This window comes from Pongo pygmaeus, chromosome 11 (assembly GCF_028885625.2).
Source record: "Pongo pygmaeus isolate AG05252 chromosome 11, NHGRI_mPonPyg2-v2.0_pri, whole genome shotgun sequence".
NCBI lineage: Eukaryota > Metazoa > Chordata > Mammalia > Primates > Hominidae > Pongo > Pongo pygmaeus.
The window spans coordinates 141,222,434-141,242,182 of record NC_072384.2 but is presented as its reverse complement, the minus strand read 5'-3'; the positions used below and the strand labels follow the sequence as shown (position 1 = coordinate 141,242,182).

General features: G+C 56.3%; 1 protein-coding gene and 1 long non-coding RNA gene across 6 annotated transcripts; one reads left to right on the top strand and one right to left on the bottom strand.

Annotated features, from left to right (window-relative positions):
* CAPN10 (calpain 10) lies at nucleotides 1-12,696 on the bottom strand. Of its 5 annotated transcripts, XM_054479284.2 has the most exons (12): nucleotides 12,187-12,696; nucleotides 9,775-9,906; nucleotides 8,356-8,552; nucleotides 7,220-7,437; nucleotides 5,096-5,237; nucleotides 4,434-4,600; nucleotides 3,775-4,055; nucleotides 2,589-2,791; nucleotides 2,151-2,412; nucleotides 1,008-1,207; nucleotides 713-758; nucleotides 1-459 (listed from the first exon to the last, which is right to left on the bottom strand). In XM_054479284.2, the coding sequence occupies exons 1-12, from the start codon at nucleotides 12,325-12,327 to the stop codon at nucleotides 430-432; spliced, it is 2,019 nt and encodes a 672-aa protein (XP_054335259.1). In that variant the 5' UTR covers nucleotides 12,328-12,696; the 3' UTR covers nucleotides 1-429. The 5 variants fall into 5 exon arrangements, with proteins under 5 accessions (XP_054335259.1, XP_054335262.1, XP_063504276.1 ...); XM_063648205.1 differs by lacking the exons at nucleotides 1-459; nucleotides 713-758 and adding an exon at nucleotides 1,490-1,618 and having other exon boundaries at nucleotides 1,075-1,207; nucleotides 2,151-2,243; XM_054479287.2 differs by lacking the exons at nucleotides 2,151-2,412; nucleotides 2,589-2,791.
* Nucleotides 12,697-12,844: 148 nt separating this feature from the next.
* On the top strand, nucleotides 12,845-17,809 carry LOC134737726 (uncharacterized). The gene is made up of 2 exons (XR_010122921.1): nucleotides 12,845-12,980; nucleotides 17,517-17,809. It is a non-coding gene; the product is annotated as an uncharacterized LOC134737726 (long non-coding RNA).
* The last annotated feature ends 1,940 nt before the right edge of the window (nucleotides 17,810-19,749 follow it).

The window sequence follows — 19,749 nt, the reverse complement described above, 5'->3', positions numbered from 1 at the left end:
TGATCTGCAAATCCTCAGCACTCATGTTTATTTATAAAGTTACATCCTAAAAGTGATTCAAATAATAAATAGTTATAAAGAAGATCTGTTGCCCTACTCTCTGGGTGTGAGGCCTCCGTGTGGAGTCAGCAGAGGATCTGGGAGGGATTCTGGGAAGCTCTGGGATCCTGGGGTCTCTGCTGTCTCAGTGGTGCAACAGAAGTCACCAAGCTTCCCACCCTTTCCTGCAGCACCAGCTCGCCCCCAGGGCTGCGTCTCTCCTGACGGAGGCTTCCCGTGGACCCCTAGGCTGCAGCCCTCTGGCAGGGCTGGGAGGCAGGTCAAGACTCAGGACCAGCCCCCATAGTGCAAGGCTGGCCAGCCCAGCTGCTGGGAACCTGTCAGGCCCTTGGGCTCCAGTCACCTGAGCTGGCACAGGGGGCCACCCTGTTAGGTTTTCATCACTGCCATGACGGAGACCTGCAAGGACAGATGGGGGGCCCGGGCAGCGGTGGCACTCGCCCCTTCTCACACTCCACCCCGAGTGCAGCCAGGGAATGGGATGCAGCCTCAGCTCCCCCTGCCCTTCAAGGCACCGCCTGGGGCTCTCACAGGAAGAGTCAAGGGCACCTCACGTCCCAGGCAGAAACCACCTGCCTGAGGTTGCAGGTAGACCCTAGGCCACCAGGCAGCCCCAGGCAGGTGAGCCGGGCTGGCAGGGCTGCATACACACCTCCTGGAGGAACTGGCCCAGCATCTCCTGGCTGTGAATGGACGGCCTGTGGAGAGACACCAGATCAGCGCTCCCAGACCGCACTTGTCACACGAGGGGCTGTGTGCTCCTGGCCCACCTCCCACTAGACTCTCCTCTCAGGCTCAGACCAGCAAGGAAGGGTCCCCAGGCAGGCAGGACAGCCCCAGTCTGCCATGACAGGTAGGAGCGGGCAGGAGACGTGGGGGGACAGGCGAGCGCTAAGACTCCAGGACCCCAGCCTCCAGCTGGCCACCCCCAAGTCCCAGAGCCCCACCTGTCAATCCTGGTTGCGATGGTCACTGTGAAGGCCCCCTCTGTGTCCGGCAGGTAGGTGGAGGGCACGACCTTGTAGGTGCCCGCAGGCAGGAGGCAGAGCCGGCTCACCTCCTGGGCGTAGCGATGCGGCACACAGCTCAGCAGCGGCTCCTGCAGCAGCAGTGGGGGTGCATCCTGGCTCCTTCCACCCTCTGGGACCTGAGGAAAGCGCAGGCTCAGACTGAGGGGGCCAGCCTTTGCGTAGGGAGCCCAGCCCAGGGCCATCTGCTCGGATGCCCTTGGCCCTCTTGAGTCACATAAGCCCCTTCTCTGAGGAGGGGCTGCCAGGCCTGGACACTGGACTCGCCTCCTCACCAAGGCCTGGCCACCCTTGCCAGAAGGTGCTGGCAGTGGGGCCCCCGCCTGGAGGCCTGTCGCATCATCAGGGGCTTTATTTTAACACCTGTGACTGCCCAGCCCGCCCCAAGGGCTCCCACTGGCCTTGGCATGTGTTTTCCTCAGAGCTCTAGGGGACCTGAGCCAGTGGCCCAGGGCCAACAGCGAGGGTCCGAGGGTCCCCAGGCAGCCCACTGTGAACTGAGGGTCGCAGTGCCTTCCTCATCAGGGCCCCTGCATTCCAGGAGACACATGTCTGCAGAAAATGAACCTTGGGACACAGTCATTCTGAGTCAGGGTAAGTGGACAAGGGGCCGCTGGCTGAGCTCAGTGACTGTGGACTTCCTCACACGCGAGGGGCTGCTGTGGCCAGCCTGGGCCTCCCCTCCTCTCACTCCTGAGTCCATCAGCCCCCTGTGTCCCCAGGCCAGGGCTCAACCCACCCCCGCTGGTCTCAACCTCAGCCTCCTGTCCTCTCCAAAATTCTCCCTTCCTCCCCACTCACCACCTCCTCCGGAAACCTGCGCTGCCTGGGTCAGCCCTGCCCACCTCCCAGGCCCCCGGCCCTTCCAGAGGCCATCTTCAGCCTCGCCTCTGTGAGGATGGAGATGGGAGAGGGCCCTGTGTGGGTTCCAGGCAGCGCCTCGAAGGGCAGGGGGAGCCCAAGTGATTGAGCCCAGAGCCCTCTGTTGGGACAATGGAGGCCGAGATGCAAATTCTGAGGGCCCCTTCTGCTCCCCCTCCCTCCCTGGGGCAAGGAGCTTGCCTGGAAGATATGGAAGCCGATGGGGTGGAACTCGGTGTCACTGGGCTGGCAGTGCTGATGCAGAGTGATGCGGACGCAGCGGGGGCCAGGGCCCTCGGGGACCGAGAAGGGGAAGCAGGGGTTGGTGGGGTATGAGGCAAAGTTCCTGCTGCCCCCTGCCGTCTGGCCGGCTCTCCAAGAACCCCGTAGCTGCACGGTCCCCCACTCCCCCGCAGGCAGGGCTGCCCCGGGGGCGGTGCTCTTGGCCACTGCCCTGATAGCGCTGCCAAGAAGACAAACATGGGAGGGCGCTGGCAGCAGGTTCCCGGCGGCCTCAGTCCCCACGTGGACACCTGCCAACCACAGACGCAAAGTGCCCAAATCCTGTCTTGGAAGGGCCTGTGGTCCTCCAGAGGCTGCGGCCTCGGAGAGCCAGCAGCACTGCGCGGTTCCTCTCACCTAAGGGAGACTCGCCCGGTAGAGAAGACTCGGAGCAGGAACTCCCCTGGCACATCCTTCAGGAAGGTGCTGGGGACAGCCAGGTAGTAGCCTGGTGAGAGCTCACAACGCAGGTGGACCTCCCGGTCGTATGCGTGGCACGCGGTGCCAGCCACGGGGGGCGTGGACAGGACCCTAGGCAGATTGACCCGCCGCTTCTCCACCTGTGAGCACGTGCAGGAGGCTGAGTGCGGAGGAACGGCCGGGGTCAGACGCCCTGGCCTTGGCCTCCCTGCTGCAAGCACAAGGGCCTCTGGAGTTGACAGACGAAAGCGCCAAGGCCTGTCAGCGCCCTCCACCCTCTCTCAGGGACCAGCTAGAGATGCCCACCAATCCCGGGCTTCACTTGGCCCTGGGGCCAGTATCTCCCAGACACGAGCCTGCAAATCCTCCTTGTAGCTGGGCCCACAAAGGCACCGTGGCCCAGGCAACCTGGGGGCTGCTGGACAGTGGGCCTTCCAGCAACTTCTTTTGCAAGAGGAAAGGAACATCATGTGGGCCACATCCATGAAGGGACAGGGAACAGTGTGGTGCCAAGTGTCATACCCTGTCAAGACACACAAGATGAAAACCCAGCCCCTGAGCAAGCAGCCGGCATATCCTCGACCCACACTCAGGCCCTTTGCTCTCAGGCGCCCCCATCTGTTCTTCCAGGAAACAACACACTTTGTGAACCAGTGGTTGAGCCTGGGACTGCCCGGGCCTCAGAGCAATCCCATGAGATCCGTGTCAGGACCCTGTCTTGCAGGGGAAGAGACTGAGGGAGGCAGGGAGAGGATGTGTGCCAGGTCACACAGCAAGCTGCAGAGCTGGGACTGGCCCTGACAGGGTCTGGCTCTACCTCCTTGCCTCAGAAAGGCACGGTGCTGCCAGGAGCCCCCGGGCCCAGGCCCCTCCTGTGGGTCCTGCCCTGGCTGCAGACTCTGTTGCTTTCCTTTGGCCAACGAGGCACACGGCAAGGCAGAAAGACCTGCAGTCTCAGGTCAGAGCCGGGTCGGGGAGCACCAGCAGACGTCAACCCCGTGCAACAGCCCAAGGAGTGGGGAGACTGGTGGAGCCTGTGGCAGAGTCAGTCCTAGAACCCAGACCTCCACGGGCCTCCACACCACCTGCTGAACCGAGCGTGAGCCAGACGGGGCTGAGTTACCTTCCAGAGGTGCAGACCCACGGCCTGGTAGTGCTTGCCCGGGATGCTCGCTGGGCTCCATGAAGTATGACTGTCACCCACCAGTGCCCGGGCCCGGCCTGCCCAGTCCGCTGCGTGCAGCCTGGATCTCTGCAGGACAGCAATGTACACCTCACTCGGTTCTGAGACCCGCAGCCAGAATTTGGGGTTGCTGGGAAAGCCGCTGTTGTTCCGGCAGCCTCCTGCTGACTGCCCCTTGACCCAGGCCCCAGGCAGTGACCGAGTATGGCAGAGCAGCTTCTCTAGTGAGAAAACACCAGGCATCAGCTGTGGGACACGGCTCCTCGCTGGCCTCCCGCCACGGTGGCCTCATGAACCCCGGCAGGGTCTAAGCAGCAGCTACGGCCACAGACAGAGCCAGCCCCTCCCACGAGCCCACCCTCCTCCCGGCCCCTGGGACAGAATCATCACCCTCCTCCCAGCTCCTGGGACAGAATCATCACCCTCCTCCCAGCTCCTGGGACAGAATCATCACCCTCCTCCCGGCTCCTGGGACAGAATCATCTCTCCACACTGAAGAGAAGCAAACTGGGCCTGGGCAGGGGGAACCCAGGCACCTGCCCAGCCTCCTCACTTCGGCAGGCAGAGCACATGCCCAGCACAGCCCCTCGGGGCACTACCTGTGTAGAGGCTCTGCAGGTGGCCGGCCTCCGTGACCGGGTAGCCAACTGTGAGCTCGTCAAACTCCCTGAGGAACTCTTCCTCCTCCACCCAGAACTCCCCTTCCTGGAGCTGGGACAGGAGCTCAGATGCTACCGCTGCATCTACCTGGCTCCACCCTTCACCCCTGGAAGAAACCTCATCTCAGCAGAAGCCCCTCCCAAGAACTGGTAGTGTCAACTGGCCGGCAGGCTGGGGGGAAGCCTGGAGCAGACCCAGAGAGCCCTGAGTTCCTGCCAGCACCCCCGTGCCCCAGCTCTGCAGCCCCTCCCACACCCGAAGCAGCTCTGCAGCACAGGGCCTTCTGGACAGCGGCCACCCTGGAGCCCTCTCTTTTCCCAGAGGAACTTCACGCCTCTGGACGCGTCTTCCCAGGATTGCTGCCCGAGCCCGTGATGATGTCTGCCCTATCGAAACCCCAGGCCCAAGGGCCACCTTGGTCCCAGGCCTCACAAGGATTGTCTGGAGCCAAGACAAGCATGGTGTCACAAGTGCAGGGGCTCAGGGGCCTTGCTGGAGACAGCCAAAGAAGGTCCTGACAGCTGAAGGTGACCAGGATACAGGCCAGACTGGCACTGGGCCCCCCTCCCGACAGCACCATGGTCCAGGCCCCAGCACTCACCCCTCTCTCCAGAGCCCCTGCCAGCACCGCCGGCCCCAGGGGTTCTGGATCCGCAGCAGCAGGATGCACTGGCCCGCCTGACCCTGGAGCTCCCGCAGGTCTGAGACAATGAAGGCATGGAACTCCCCCAGCTCCCGGGCACCTGCATGAGGAATGGCTCAGGCACAGGCAGGAAGGGCACCATGGAGTCCCAAACTGACAAGGACACACAGGCCTCTGCCTCCTCCTCTGGAGATGCTCCAGCCCACCCGACTATGGCTACACGGGAGAGCCCAGATCCCCATGGACCACAGGAGCTCCTTTCTTAGCAGCTGTGGTCCATCAGCTCAGCAGCATCTCCAGGAGCAAAAGCACACGGGGCCTGACCCGGCTGCCATCCCGTCTCCGGGAGCAAGCACACGGGGCCTGACCCGGCTGCCATCCCGTCTCCGGGAGCAAGCACACGGGGGGCCTGACTCGGCTGCCATCCTGTCTCTGGGAACAAGCACACGGGGCCTGACTCGGCTGCTGCCATCCTGTCTCCGGGAGCAAGCACACGGGGCCTGACTCGGCTGCCATCCCGTCTCCGGGAGCAAGCACACGGGGCCTGACTTGGCTGCCATCCGGGTCTGGTGCTGGGTAAGTCATCCCCTTCTCTAGGCCTCAGTCATCGCCCGTACCCGTCTGTGCACGATGCCTGGCACAGCACCAGTTCTCAAACACGCCGCACAGACGCATCTGCAACTGCCAAGAACCTAGAGAATGTTTCTCTTGGCAAAGCCTGCTAGAGGTACGACATTCAGCTAGCGCCCTGGCTAGAAGCCCACAGGAGGCATGGAGGCCCACGGGGGCAACAGCTCCACCTGGCCAGAGACCTTGAGACAGATGGGCATAGAAAAGAAAGAGCCAAACAGAGAGGAAGGCCGCATCTGTGGCAGGGCAACGGTCTAGAGAGGAGGGTCTCCTGGAAGGACTTCAGTCTTGCCCACACCGTGGCCCCTTGCCACCTCAGCAGGCTCCAATGCACCTCCAGTCAGTGCCAGCTGCCATATCTCTCTGCCTGGGGGCTTTCTCTAAAGCCTGAAGTGCTAGGACTTAGCGCTACCCCACCCTGGAGCACCCAAAACCAACAGCTCCCCGAGCTAATGCCCACGAGACCAGTGCCCTCACTCCCAGGTGGGAGGCTCTGAGGCCAGCGTCCTTCCTGGCATCCCAGTGGGGCTGGTGGGGAGTACACGCCCTCCAGGCTCTCTGAACCTCTCAACGTGCTCCTGAACCTCATCTCAGGGTCTGCTTATGGGGGACCCAGACCAAGGCCTATGACAACCTGTTTCAGTTTATTGTGATATTCATATTCTTTAACCAATATTTTTAAAATAATCCTAAGTATGAAAAAAATGATAAAGATGTTCATTGATACTACTCATAATCATATAAAACCAGAGAGATCTTAATATCCAACATCAGGGGAATGATTAAGAGACTGTGGCAAACCCGCTCATTGGGCGAACATTTGACAGCGCGTGTGTGGCAGTGTGAGAAGCGGTGTGGAACGGAACGTGTAAACCACGCGTGCTTACGGAAAACTGAGAGTGCATTCAAAAGTCACATGCGGTTCTATCTAAGTGATTTTTTTTCTTCATTTTTTGTAGAGATGAGATCTTGCTATGTTGCCCAGGCGGGGTCTCTTGAACTCCTGGGCTCCAGCGATACTCCCATCTCAGCCTCCCCAAGTTTTGGGATTACAGGTGTGAGTCACCACACCTGGCCCCTTTCATTTTTTGGAAACAAACTGTTTTTAACGAACGTATCTATCACTAAAATAAAAAACAGGTTTTGATTTTGCCAGGTTGCCAGCTGGGCCAGGGATGGCACAGACAGTGGGCTTTGACTTGGTGCCACCTCTTCCTGCCTCGCACTGGTGGAAAGGGCTGGTCAGGGGAGAGAAGGGCCACGTCTCTCTGGAAGAGGACAGTAGGAGAACGTCACAAACCGAGGACACCACCCTTGAGAACAAGCTTACTTCTTCCCACTTAGTCCTGACAGGGCTGTGTAGCCAGTCACATAAAAAGCTACAGTGCGCCTGAGGCCTGGCAGTGAGGGGCACGCTGGCTGCAGCCCTCCCATGCTGGCCACATGCCTTACCTGCTCTGGGGCTGAGCACGGAGCAGCTGATCAGACACTGGTCCTTCAGGTGGAGCAGCTGCCGACAAGTCCTGTGCTCCCAGCGGCCCGGCCTGTCCTGCTGGCCTCCGCTTCCTGCTACGCCCTTCAGGTTCCATCTTTCTGCCAGGCCACCGGTCAGGTCCACCAGGGCATCTGCCACCTGCCCTGCCCACAGGTGCTCGTAGGACCCATGGACCCTAGGGGACACAATCACCATGGGAGTGAGCCTCTGGCATTGAGCACGGCCCCCTCTCCGATTCCCATGGTCTGTAGCACCCCAAATTGTCCGCTACCTCAACCCCACCTCTTTACTCCCCTCTGCCTTCTTCCTCATCCTCACCAAGTCAAGGCTTAGCCTCACCTTCAAATGCCTTGCTTCGCAGCAAGCGTGAGCGCCCTGCAGTCCTCTGCCCACATACAGAAACTCTCTGGCCTCCGGTGTGGGCACAGGAGCAGGGCAGGAGGGGTGGAAGCTATGGATGCCCACATCCCTCGACTCTCAAGCTCCAACCCTGCTTTTCCTAAAACAGCCCTTGGGATGGAAGGGCTCACTGGGCACTGATGTCACCAGCCAGCCTTCCCATGTTCACCAACTTCCCTGCCTGCCTGTCAGTCCAGTTGCCTTTGGCAAGAAGACAAATGCATTCTAAGAGAGAAGGCTATTCAATTACGACTCATGGTGAAGGTCCTGGTCCCCTGAGCCAGCAAGCACCATGATACACAAGTGTTGGTATGCTGGGGTAGCCTCATTCCTCCGCAACGACTACACAGTGAGTCTGCCTGTCCCAACCATTCCACAACAAATATAAAGAAGCATCTTTCTTGCTGGGGCCGATAAAACAAGGAGGATGACACACATGTTCTCTGTGGAGAATGACTCCACACTGAGCTTTGGAACAAGGGAAGGGAAAGGAGGGAGTGGGCAAACCACAGGCCCAAAAGAAGAATCTCTGCACCTAGCCAGTCAGCCTGACTCACAGAACGAGCTGCCAGACCCTCAGAACTGAAGGGGACTCTGCAGCCCAGAGTGAGCAGAGACCCTCCTGGGGCAGCCCATGGTAGTGGCAGCTCCCTACTTGCCCCAGGCCAGGCCCTTCAGCCCACAGCACACGCACTTGGCGTAGACCTTTTCCAGTAAGGGGAGCCAGAACACATCCTCCCTCTGGCAGCGGGAGAAACAGAGTCTCCCTGCAAGGCACGGCAGGCGGTCATCTGTGGTCACCTCCACCCAGCGTCCAAACTGCCAAATGCGACAGGTGAAGGAGCCCTGGTACTCCTGGTCGGCCCAGCTCGGCTGTCCCGGAGGAATGACCTGTCATGCACAGGGAGAAGCAAAAGGCGAGAGTGACATAAGCACCACCCGGTGCTGCTCCAGTGTCCTGGCCGCGGTGTGGCCACAGCTGAGCACTCCACAGGCACCACGGTCTGCAGAGAACTCTACGGCACACCTGGATGTCGGCGCCTGCGCAGGGCTGCATTACCACACATGAAATTAACAGACCTCTCATTGCAAAACTTGAGGACCACACCGAGGGAGCCACATATCCCGGGACACACACTACTGCCCTCACTAAAAGCATCTGACCTGAAGCCAAAACAAATGTGACATTCAAGGGCATGAGTGACCCAGTTCTTGACTGAGCTGGCTGCAAGCAACGCATCACCACAGGAACAGCGGCCCCTCCTGCTGCTGGGAGCCTGGCGCCCCGACACTGGGCCAGCTGCTTGCACCCACTGCGTCCACCACAGGGCTCCTTCAGGGGTAAGCATTCTGACCCAGCATCAGGGGAGTGCAGGCTGGGCGCCAGGCGCCTGGTGCGATCCTGGCTCTGCCACTTAATGGCCAGAAACACAATGGCAGTGGTTTTAGCACTCTCATTTAAAAAAAAAAGTCAAAGCTGGCAAGACCATGAGTCTGAAAGCCAGTGACTGTGACATGCTTACCATGGGGCCTGGGACATGAGTGAAACGCTGAATGAGGTCACACTATCAATGCCGCTGCATTAATCAGCAACACTTAGCAAGAAGCCAAGCATAAAACTGTGAACACTCCCAGGTAAGGAAAACCTGAGAAGGCCTTCTCCTCCCAGAGTGCCTGTCTACCCACAGAAACAGGTTTAATAACTTTTTGCAAACTTATATTCAAAACCTGTAAGAAAACCAGCCAGCTAGCTGAGGAGAGATCTGAGGCAGAGGCTGCCAGCCAGCCCCGTCCTCCTGTGAGCTGGCACATTTGTCTCCTTATTCTAAATGTGGTGATCTGACTCCATGGAGTCCAGGGGTCAGGAGAGCACAGATCAGGGCGAACCTCCCTGATGGAGCCTTCTGGCGAGGCCAAGGCACCCCCTCCTGCAGCAGAGGGACACAGTGTAGTCCTCAGCCTCTGCCTTGGAACGCTCCTGCTTTCCCCCAACACAGCAGGAGATCCAGCTGCGGCACGGCTCTGCTTTCGCAAGGGCTCCTGCTACTCAGCAGGCCAGAGAAACGCAAAAAGAAACCGGCTTCAGGACAAACACAGGGAAGGGGCCCCGCACCTGGTCCAGGAGGTGCCTGCTCTTCTGCAGCGCGGCGCAGGCACACAGGAACCAGCAATCCCCCAGCAGCCCCTGCTTCACCCGCCCTTCCTGTGGGTCATCTGGAAACAACCGGGGTGTGGCACAAATCTCCTGAAATACAGAAAGTTGTCCAGAGTTAGATCATGCCTGCTGGGGAATCCTTCAAACTAAGAACCCAAGGCTCTAGATGACAGGAGTTGGGGTGGAGCTTTTCCAATCATCAGTGTTACCCAAAAAGGGACAGGAAGGTGGTTTCCTGCAGCAGGTGTCCTTCAGCTCCTGGCTTCAAATGCCCCTGTCCAGCTTAATTCTGGGGTGCCTTCCTTCCTCACTGAAAAAATCCCAAACTCTACCAAGCTCCTTCTCAAAACAGCTAAATGTTGACTTAGAAAAGTTTCACTTTTTACTCATGCTGGTAAATCTCAAATGTGTCCTCCATCCTGCTGGAAATCTTACTGTTTCTCTAGCAGGCGCCATTTCCCACATCCCCTAACTATCATATACCTTCCCCTTTCTCCCCGTCTACTCAAAACATTCACACTGCCCTTGCCCACCCCTCTGAGCCTCAACCTTGCCTCCTGCTTCTGGACCCGACTCTCTCTCCTGCCCTCGGAGCCTGGGCTCCTCTCACAACTCCTTCCCTTCCAGCTCCCCGGGCAGAATCCCACCCCCATGTTCTTTAAGACATTATCCCTCAGCACCGTAGTCTCCTTCAGGGTTCTCTTCATTACAACCTTCTTGAAAGAGCTGCCATGCCTACTGCCTGCTTCCCATTCACTCTCCACGCAGGCTCCTCTAGCTTCTGAGCCAATCATGGCCCCTAAACTGCCTCGATCAATGTCGCTGTCACCTCTATTTTATCAAACCCACTGGGCTTCTCTTGGTCCCAACTCTCTTTCCCAACTACTCAGCAGCATTCACAACAGCAGAACAGCCATCTGCTACCCCTGAGGTGGTCCCCACTCAGCTTCTGTGAGGCCGCATGCTCCCCGGGTGTCCTCTCCCTCACTGCCTGCTGCTTCTCAAGTCTATCTGTCAGGGCACCTGCCTGACCCCAAGAAATGTTAGGGTTCCTCAAGGCTCAGCCCCAAAGCCCCCTTCTTCTTTACTGATACTCCCCCGAGATACTCTCCCAGGCTGTGGACCGTAAACCATCTAATATGCTCCGCCTCCCAGAAGAATGCCTCTAGCCTAGATCTCCCTGCTCTGTATCCACCTGCCTCCAGGACAGCTCCACCTGAAGACGTGAGAGCAAAGCCCAACTCTAGGTCACCCCCAGGCTCTGTCCCAGGACCACCATCCACCCACCTGTTCAGGCCAGAAACCTAGAAGGCATGTTGCTTCCTCCACTACCCTCACCCTCTATTTCAATCAGTCACTATGGCCTCTCGATCCCTGCTGCAAAGTATGTCTCAAACCAATCTACTCCAAATCCACATCCTAACAGTCGTCAGGCTAATCTGAGCCCCTTCATCTTTCTCCAGGACCACTGCAATGGACCCTTGCATTCTTGCCCCGACAATCCACTTCCCACCCAGCAGCAAGAGTGAGCTTGTAAAAACACATCCAGAAGAATCACTCCTCTACCAAAACCCTCTAGTGGCCTCCAGCTGCACCTAAAATCAATCTCTTAACAAAATAAAACCCAAATTCCAATGACAAGGCTCTACATGGTCTGACCCTTGCCTCCTCCCAGGCCCTTAAGAGTTGTCCAAGGAAACCAGGTGGCCTGTCAAAGCCATCTCAGTTACCAGAGCCCAGAAGTTCCAGCTCTGTTCGAAGACTGGTGGCCATCAGTTGTCTCCGCTAAGACTGCATCCACTTAGGGCAAGGCTGCTCCCTGGGCAGTCTTATTCAGCAGATAAACCATTTCTAAAAATATGAACACAGCACTCTGCCAGGGCATCCCTTGGAAGTGCCATTTTCAAGTGTTACAACTGGAAAGGCAGGTGCACAAAATCCAAACTGAAATTCTATCACGCTTTGCTTTGTGGGCTCGGCCTAGCCACTTCAGAGGGGCACGAGCGGCCCTCTCTGCCTGGAGGAGCAGACACAAACGCTCTTCAGGGCGAAAGCAAACAGGTGGGACGGGGTTTGGGGCTCTGTTAAAACGCCTCTCGCTGCGCTCTGAGCCTCCTTCTGGATTGGAGCTCTCGCAGGCGGAGGCCACGACCTAGTTTAGTGTCCTTGGGGTAGCGCTGAGTCCTGCTCGTTCTGGGCGGGGGTATGAAGGAGGTACGAAAAGAGGGGGCCGGGCGCCCACTTCTGAGGAGAACAACGGCGGACCCTGCGTTCGGAGCTACCCTGGCCGCCCACCCCGCCCCGCTCCCTGCGAGGAGCGGAGTTCTCAGAAACCAGAAACGGCGCCCACCGCACCACGCACGGCCCCACCTGGGGCCGCCTCCATGTGATGTCCTCGCGGAACTGAGCCAGCGGCGTAGACAAGTCGCAGAAGAGAGAGGAGTCCACGGCGGGGAAGGCGGCGTCCCGGAACAGCTCCCTCGCCGGCGTCGCGCCCCGGCCCGCCCGCATCCTCGGCTCCGCGGGCTCCCATCTGCAGCCGGTTGCCTCGGGGTCGCAGCCCCGGAGAGAAGGCGAGTCAGCCGCCGCCGCCTCCGGCCCGTCCCGCCCGTTCCTCGCCCGGCCCAGCCCTCCAAACCCGAGGGCCCCGCAGGTGGTGGACCAGGCCAGTACGCCCGCCCGCTAGTCCCCCATTGGTAACCAGGCAGCAGCCAACCGGGAGTGGGGCCTAGGGTCACGTGACAGGGCGGCCCAATCGCACTCGCGCGACGGAAAGCGCCATGGACGTCAGAGGCCCAGGGGGCGGGGCTCCCGAGCTTCGCGCTTTTGGGTTCGGGCGGCGGCCCGCACTGTATTTTTTCCTTCCGGGGGCGGCGGAGCCCAGGGCTATCCCGACCTCCGCTCATACCCGGAGGGCCGGCAGGCGTTCAGTCCTCCAGCCGGTGAGGCTCGGGCCGGGGTGTCGGGACCGCCTGAACACGCGGGCTCTGGGAGCTTCAGGGACCAGGGACCCCCTTCGGCCGAGTTGCGTCGCAGACTACAGCTCCCAGCATGCGCCGCCGCTCCCAGCATGCACCTTCCTCCCGAAACGCGTCTCTGCTTCCGGCGCTCTGCTGCGGAGGCCGTGGCCGCGGGTAGTTGGGAGGAACCGAGATTTGCGCTTGGTAAGGCAAGTTGGGAGCTGTCCAGCGCCGGTTGAGTGCCTGCCGCCGTCGTCGTCAGGCAGGGGAAAAGGGGGCCTCAACCCCTCTAGTGACAGCTGTTTGCTACCTAATAGGGCTTTTCATCCCACCGGGCCCCAGGGCCCTCGTTAGGAGCCCAGCAGGCTCAACTTCTTGCTGTGGTTCTGGAAAAGGGAGTGACTACCTGGCCCATCACCTCTCTCTGTGATGTGTTTGGGAGTTTTGGGAAATGAGACGGCTCCGAGGGAAGAGCTTGAGGGAGCGGCGTCGCAGTCGTTCGACCTTCCCGGGCCTGGGCTTTGTTTCTAGGCATTTTAAGTTGAACGCTTTACATCTTAACTGGGGGCAGGGGAGGTGGCCAGAGCATCCCGCTGAGCGTTTTCCGATTCCCCAGATGGCCAGGCACCTGGTCCTGGTGGCTGGACAGTGACCCCGTGGACGCACATTTACAGCTATAGCCATTCAGTGCCGCGGGGAGGTGAGGATAGTGATCCTGGGACCTGCTCGAGGATTCACCCTTGCCGCAAGAACCTGTTCCATTCCCAGGAATGAAGGCAGTCAGGCAGGGGAGGAGAAGGGGGCCTCAACTCTTCTAGTGACAGCAGTTTGCCACCTAATAGAGCTTTTCAGATTTTGCCTCCTCGGGCCATTTTACTCAGCCTCGGGCTATGAAGGATGGTCACATTGAAGCTGTTTTTCTGCAGTCAGGAGCGAAAAGTTCCGGCTGTGGAAGGAGAAACTGAATCTGGTTCAGGAGTCCCAGGTTCCTCCCTCTGAGAGGCCAGGTGGGGCCTGCGTGAGTAGCAGTTGTTCAGGTGGCAGGACACTGCTGTTTTCATCCCACCTGGCCCCAGGCCCCTGATTAGGGGCCCAGAGTGCTTATGTATTTGCCTCAGTCTGGAAAAGGGAGTGACTGCATAGCCTAACACCTGGGGGATGCCTCATTGCCCAGATGTTTCATCTCCGGGATGCTTCATTGCCCATTCAGCACCCTCTATGGTGCTGACTCTTCCGGAAGATGTTTCTGATTCCATGCTAGGCTGGTGGTTGCACCATAGCTGAGAGGACTCAAGAAGAGCCTGGTCTCAGCTTCACCTAGGAGTCCCGGAGGAGTAAGAAACACATATCTTTCCTGTCCTGGGCACATATGGGTGGGTAGCAGAGCTGAGGCTGGCCGAGGATCCCGACTCTCCTTTGGGAGCCTTTGTTGTGCCGCTCTCCCAGGCTGATCAGATCTGGAGAGCTAACAGCTTCCTGTGGCCACATCTGTGTCCAAGGCGGGGCCCATGCCCGTAGCCAGATTGCCAGGATCTGGAAGGGGCCAAGAGACAGCTGGTGCTGGGTAGGCAGCAGCCCTGTGTCAACCTGCCCCCACTATTACCCCATGCTGTGATTTGCATGTGGTCTGCCCCTGCCCAAAATGGTATTGAAATTTGAGCCCCAATGTGGCAGTGTTAGGAGGTGGTGCCTAGTAGGAGGAGTTTGGGTAATAGGGATGGATCCCTCATGGATAGGTTAGTGTCCTTTGTGGAGGGGTGAGTTCCCATGAGAGCTGGTTAGAGAGTCAGCCTTCCTGCGGTTGTCTCTTGCTTCCTCTCTCGCCATATTGCCATGTAATCTGTTCGTGCATGCCTCTCCCCTTCTACTTGCTGCCATGAGTTGAAGTAGCATGAGGCCCTCACCAGGTGCAGCTGCCCAATCTTGAAATTTCCACCAGAATTTTAAGCCAAATAAACCTGTTTTGCTTTTTTAAAAAAATAAATTGCCCAGCCTTGGCTGGGCGCGGTGGCTCACGCCTGTAATCCCAGCACTTTGGGAGGCCGAGGCAGGCGGATCACGAGGTCAGGAGATCAAGACCATCTTGGCTAACATGGTGAAACCCCATCTCTACTAAAAAAAAAAAAAATTAGCCAGGTGTGGTGGCGGGTGCCTGTAGTCCCAGCTACTCGGGAGGCTGAGGCAGGAGAATGGCGTGAACCCGGGAGGTGGAGCTTGCAGTGAGCCCAGATCGCAACACTGCACTCCAGCCTGGGCGACAGAGCGAGACCCCATCTCTAAATAAATAAATAAATAAATAAATAAATAAATAAATAAATTTAAATAAATAAATAAACCCAACCTCAGGTATAGCAGCGTGAAACAGACTAAGACATTCCACATGCCCTGTGGTCCCATCCACTACCCCAGGATGCAAAGATGTTCCCTCAGCCATGAAGAATGACATTCCCCCCTGGCTCCTGGGATATCTGGAGGGGTTGTCAGCAGCTTGGGTTGGTGAGATAAGGAGTTTGGGGGGCAGCTGATTCGTGACCCTGGCCTCCTCAACTGCAGGCTCTTGGTTTGAAGTACTGTAATTAAAGTATGAGAGCCTCGGGGCCCTCACTTCAAGGAGGGAACAGCATCCCCATGCCTCAGCATTTGGGGATTGTAGGAAGATGAGAGTCCTTCAGGTGGGACTAGTTCCCGCCATGACCCCACTGCTGGCCAGTGGACTGAAATACATCTGACCACTTACTTCTCAGGTTCATGGGTGTTGAGGAGGAGTCCTGTAGCATCAACCCTATCTGCCTCCTCTCATCCTGCCACTCCTCTTGCTCTGTCTGGATGACTGCCCTTGTTTTTCAAGGGAATGTTCCCTGTCTTCCTCAGCCAGGATTTTTTCTGAACTTGACATCTCCGTTTGTTCAGGGGGCAATCATTGGGCACTTCACTGTGCTGGGTCCTTGCATTCTCATGGAGATGCAGAGATTAAAGATTATTATCTTGTCCACATACTGCCCAGAGTTAGCAAGGATTGCTTTTCTGTGGATTTGTCTCAGGTTGGGCACAGTCGGGATAGGGTCCTTCTCCCTTTTCCTAGCCTAAAGGTTCCAGCTGAATCTTCCCAGGCAGGGCTGGAACAGGAACCACTTTAGTCTTTGCCGCAACCCATGGATGGTCAGTTCTCCAAGAAAAGTGAAGAGGGTTCCACCTGGGGCAGCCCTCAAGGGCTCAGAGGGCCAAAACACATGTACAACATGTTGAGACACTGAGTTTGTGTGATCCTCACACATTTCAGCAGTAGGTATTTCTGCCTCATTTTACCGATGAGGAACCTGAGCTTCAAAGGGAAGAGGTGACAGCTCAGGACCACACAGCTGTAGGTAGGAGGCAAGAAAATAGGGTCTGGGTGCAGGGAACATAGGCTGATTCACACTTCAGTTATGACAGGAAATACCTTCCTAACCTATGCTTCATAGAGCATAGGCCAAGCAAATGACTTTGTAACTTCATCCTCTCCATCTACATAACGTGTGCCCCAAGTAACCAATGGAATCATCTAGAGGGTATTTAAACTCTCAAAAATTCTATAACAGGGCTTTTGTGCTCCTATGCTCAGGCCCACTCCCACACTGTGGAGTGTACTTTCATTTTCAATAAATCCCTTCATTCCTTCTTTGCTCTCTTTGTGTGTTTTGTCCAATTCTTTATTTAAGATGCCAAGAACCTGGACATCCTCCGCTGTTAACAGTAGGACACATCAACTCCTTAGAGTTGGGGCAGCCAGCATAAAAGCAGGCTGACCTCAGCCCGCTTCATTCACTGCAACATGAAGAATGGATTCTTTGTTGGCAATATTTTAGATTGAGCTTTTTTTCTCATTATAATACATGCTTAGTAAACAGAGTGGGAATAAATATGGTACATGCTCCTTATAGGAATTTTTTTCCTAACTCTTGGTATGAAGTGGTTTTGTGTTCTTCAATTTTATGATGAAGATTGTGCAGATAGTTTGCACAGTTGACTAGTTATCTGAGGTGAGCGTATTTCGGATGTGGGCTGTTTTCTGCATTGTGGGTGTTGTATTCCCTCCACACTGGAATTTTTCTGTTTGCTCATTCATTTGGAACAAGGAGAGGTTTATCTGGGCCTGGCTGGATGGGTGGGTGGGTGGTAGTGATCTCCTTAGCACTCTGCCTGTGCCTGTTAAAAGCCCCTCAGATCTGTGCTAGGCCTGGCCAGTCTGTGGACACCCTTGCCAAGGTCCACCTTTAGCTGGCATGTCCCTGCTCTTGGGCTTCTGTCTGACCAGGTGATTATTCCGAGAGATTGGCGGGGGGAGGTGCAGAGACTAACAGCTGACATCAGATTCCTCTTAGTAAAAGGACAGTCTTTGTTAGGGAAAACATCTTGGTGGGTGCTTGAGTTAGATCCCTGAGGGCATGGCTACTTGAGGTGGCTTAGCTTGCAGGAGGTGAAGTTCTGATGGGAAGGGAAGAGATGTGGGGGAGAAAATGGCTGAAGAAATGAGGCTGAGTTGCGGGGTGGGGGCAGATGAAGGGCCATGGAGGGGACCCCTGGAGGGTAGAATGCAGGCAGTGCTGAGAATGAGGATGCCTTGATTGATTGGAACTTTTTTTTTTTTTTTTTTTTTTTTTTTTACTCTCTACGACCTAATATCTTCAAGTGCATTTTCTGTTGCTATAACAATACCACAGACTGGGTAATTTATAATGAAAATAAATGTATTTCTTACAGTTCTGGAGGCCGGGAAGTCCAAGGTCCAGGGGGTGGCATCTGGTAAAGGCCTTCTTGCCACACCATTCCATGGGGGAAGATGGAAGAGCAAGAGGACACACAAGCAAGAGACAGCTAAACTCATTTTTACAACACATGCTCATGATAAGGAACCCACTCTGATAATGACATTAATCCATTCATGAAGGCAGAACCCTCATGGCCTAATTGCTTCTTAATGGTTCCACCTCTTAATACCATCACAATGGCAATTAAATTTCAACATGAATTTTGGAGGGAACATTCAAACCATAGCACTGTTCCACTGAGTTTTCATTTTTTATTTTAATAATTGCTTTTTAAAAAATTTCCAGGGTCTCTGGCTGGTTCTTTTTTTTATAAACTACCTGTTCTTGTTTCAAGTGCCTCTTTCTATGTTATAGTTTATTTCAAAAGTCGCCTTTAGGTCTGAGATTTTGATTATATGTGTTCTAAAGTCCTTTTCTGATTTTTCTGTTGCCTCTGTCTCAGGTGTAAGTTTGGGTTGAGTGGCCTGTTTTCCTTCACACTGTGTTGCTGTCCTGGGCAGGTGATTCTCAATTGTGCCTTACCTTATATCTGGATTTTCCTAATGTTCTGTGCAAAGCATCTGGCCTTAGGAGAGAAGCACCACCAATAAGTCCCAGTTAGAGTAGGGATGGCAGATGTCTCTGGGAGACAAGTCTGGACTGAACCTGTCATGGCCTGAGGGACTTAGAAAACCTTATTTGGACCTCCAGGGCCTAGAAATTTGCATGGGTCTCCTTCACTGTTGTCTCAGGCTTCAACTTTCTAATCTCTCTCTGTAGAAACCAGTCTTTCATCAAGCTTCTTTTCCCTTTTTGAACATCATCTCCTACCTGCCTGGCTAGGCCCTAATCCCCAAAATGCAGATCTCTCTCACATTCTGGCCTCAGCTCTGTTGTTGTCATTAGTGCTGTTTGTCATCTACCCCCACTTTTGTGCATGTGGTGGGGTTGCAGCTCCTGTGGTTGTAGGCCCCTCAGAGCTTCCACTGCCAGTGTGAGCCCCTCAACAGCTCTCTTATCCCTGGCAAGGTGCCTGGAAACATTCGAGATCTCTGTTCCATTGGTACAGGTCCGAGAGTGGTCACATTGAAGAGAATCCACCCTTCCCCTGCCAACCTGAGGTGGGCCTGCAGCATGAGAAAGCTTTGTTGTGTGAGATGTCTGCGCTTCATAGTTGTTTCGCTGGAGGATAACTTGGCCTAATAGAGAAGCTGGCCACTAGAAGAGGGGTGCTGTTCTAACAAAACATGTGACCTGCCAGGATTTGGAATGTTGGCTGGCTGTTAGGTGGGGCAAAACATTTGGTAAAGCTCAACTGGGATGACTCATGAGGCAGATCGTGAGCTAAGTGTGCGTATCTAGTGGAGAGGTTGGGAAACAACACTGGCCTGAGTATCAGCCAGAGGCTGCATTTGACAAGGGACTGCAGGAAAGCGATGAGCTAAAAAAAAATTCTGCACTTGCAAGCTGGGAGGAAGAGGAACGAAGGCCAGGAACGCAAGGACTTGGGGCTGAAAGAGCCCTCCTGTGTACCCCACGGGCGGGCATAAAGCCAAGACAGATTGTGGTGAGGGTGCCATCCTGGATCCAGATGCCCTCCTGCCCCCAGGGTCATGATGCTGGGCACTGCTGCTGAGTTTCCCAAGGGCAGGTGGCAGGCACAGGTGCGCAGCTCAGCAGGGTCCGGAGGTGGCGCTGTGGGTGTGGCTGTAGGCACTGGAGGGGAGTCACCCGCAGACCACAGTCATTTCGAGAGTTGAATTGCAAAAGAAAGAAGAGCCCAGGATGAAAGTCTGTGACTGCTGGGACTTGAAAACAACCTTGGCGGGGAAGAGGCTGAGAAAGCAGTTCTGCCACTGAGCAGGGCTCCTTTGAGGACATCAAGCGTGGTCAAGAAAGAAACAGGAAAGGGGTCCTCCCGAGGCTGGAGCCCCAGGCCACAGAGAACATGACTTGGGGGAGTGGGGTGTCCACTCCCAGGCAGGGGCCCTGGCTGTGCCTGCCTGGCAAGACTTTAGATGGCCATGGAGCAGGGGCTGCCAGGTGCCCTCCACACCCGCTTTCACAGGGGTTACTGCAGTCGTCGTATCCCTGGGTGTGAGGGGCAGTGACAGTCTTCTAGTTCCTAGGTCTCTAGTTCCTCAGGTCTCCACATCAAGACCTGATGTGAAGAAGGTACATGAAGC

Excerpts from the sequence above, each read along its gene's own strand:
- CAPN10 (XM_054479284.2), bottom strand. The coding sequence starts at position 12,327 with ATGCGGGCGGGCCGGGGCGCGACGCCGGCGAGGGAGCTGTTCCGGGAC. Across the intron at positions 5,238-7,219 it reads CGTGCTCAGCCCCAGAGCAG|GTGCCCGGGAGCTGGGGGAG; the intron begins GTAAGGCATGTG and ends TTCCTCATGCAG. Across the intron at positions 460-712 it reads TGGGCCAGTTCCTCCAGGAG|GTCTCCGTCATGGCAGTGAT; the intron begins GTGTGTATGCAG and ends CTGTCCTTGCAG.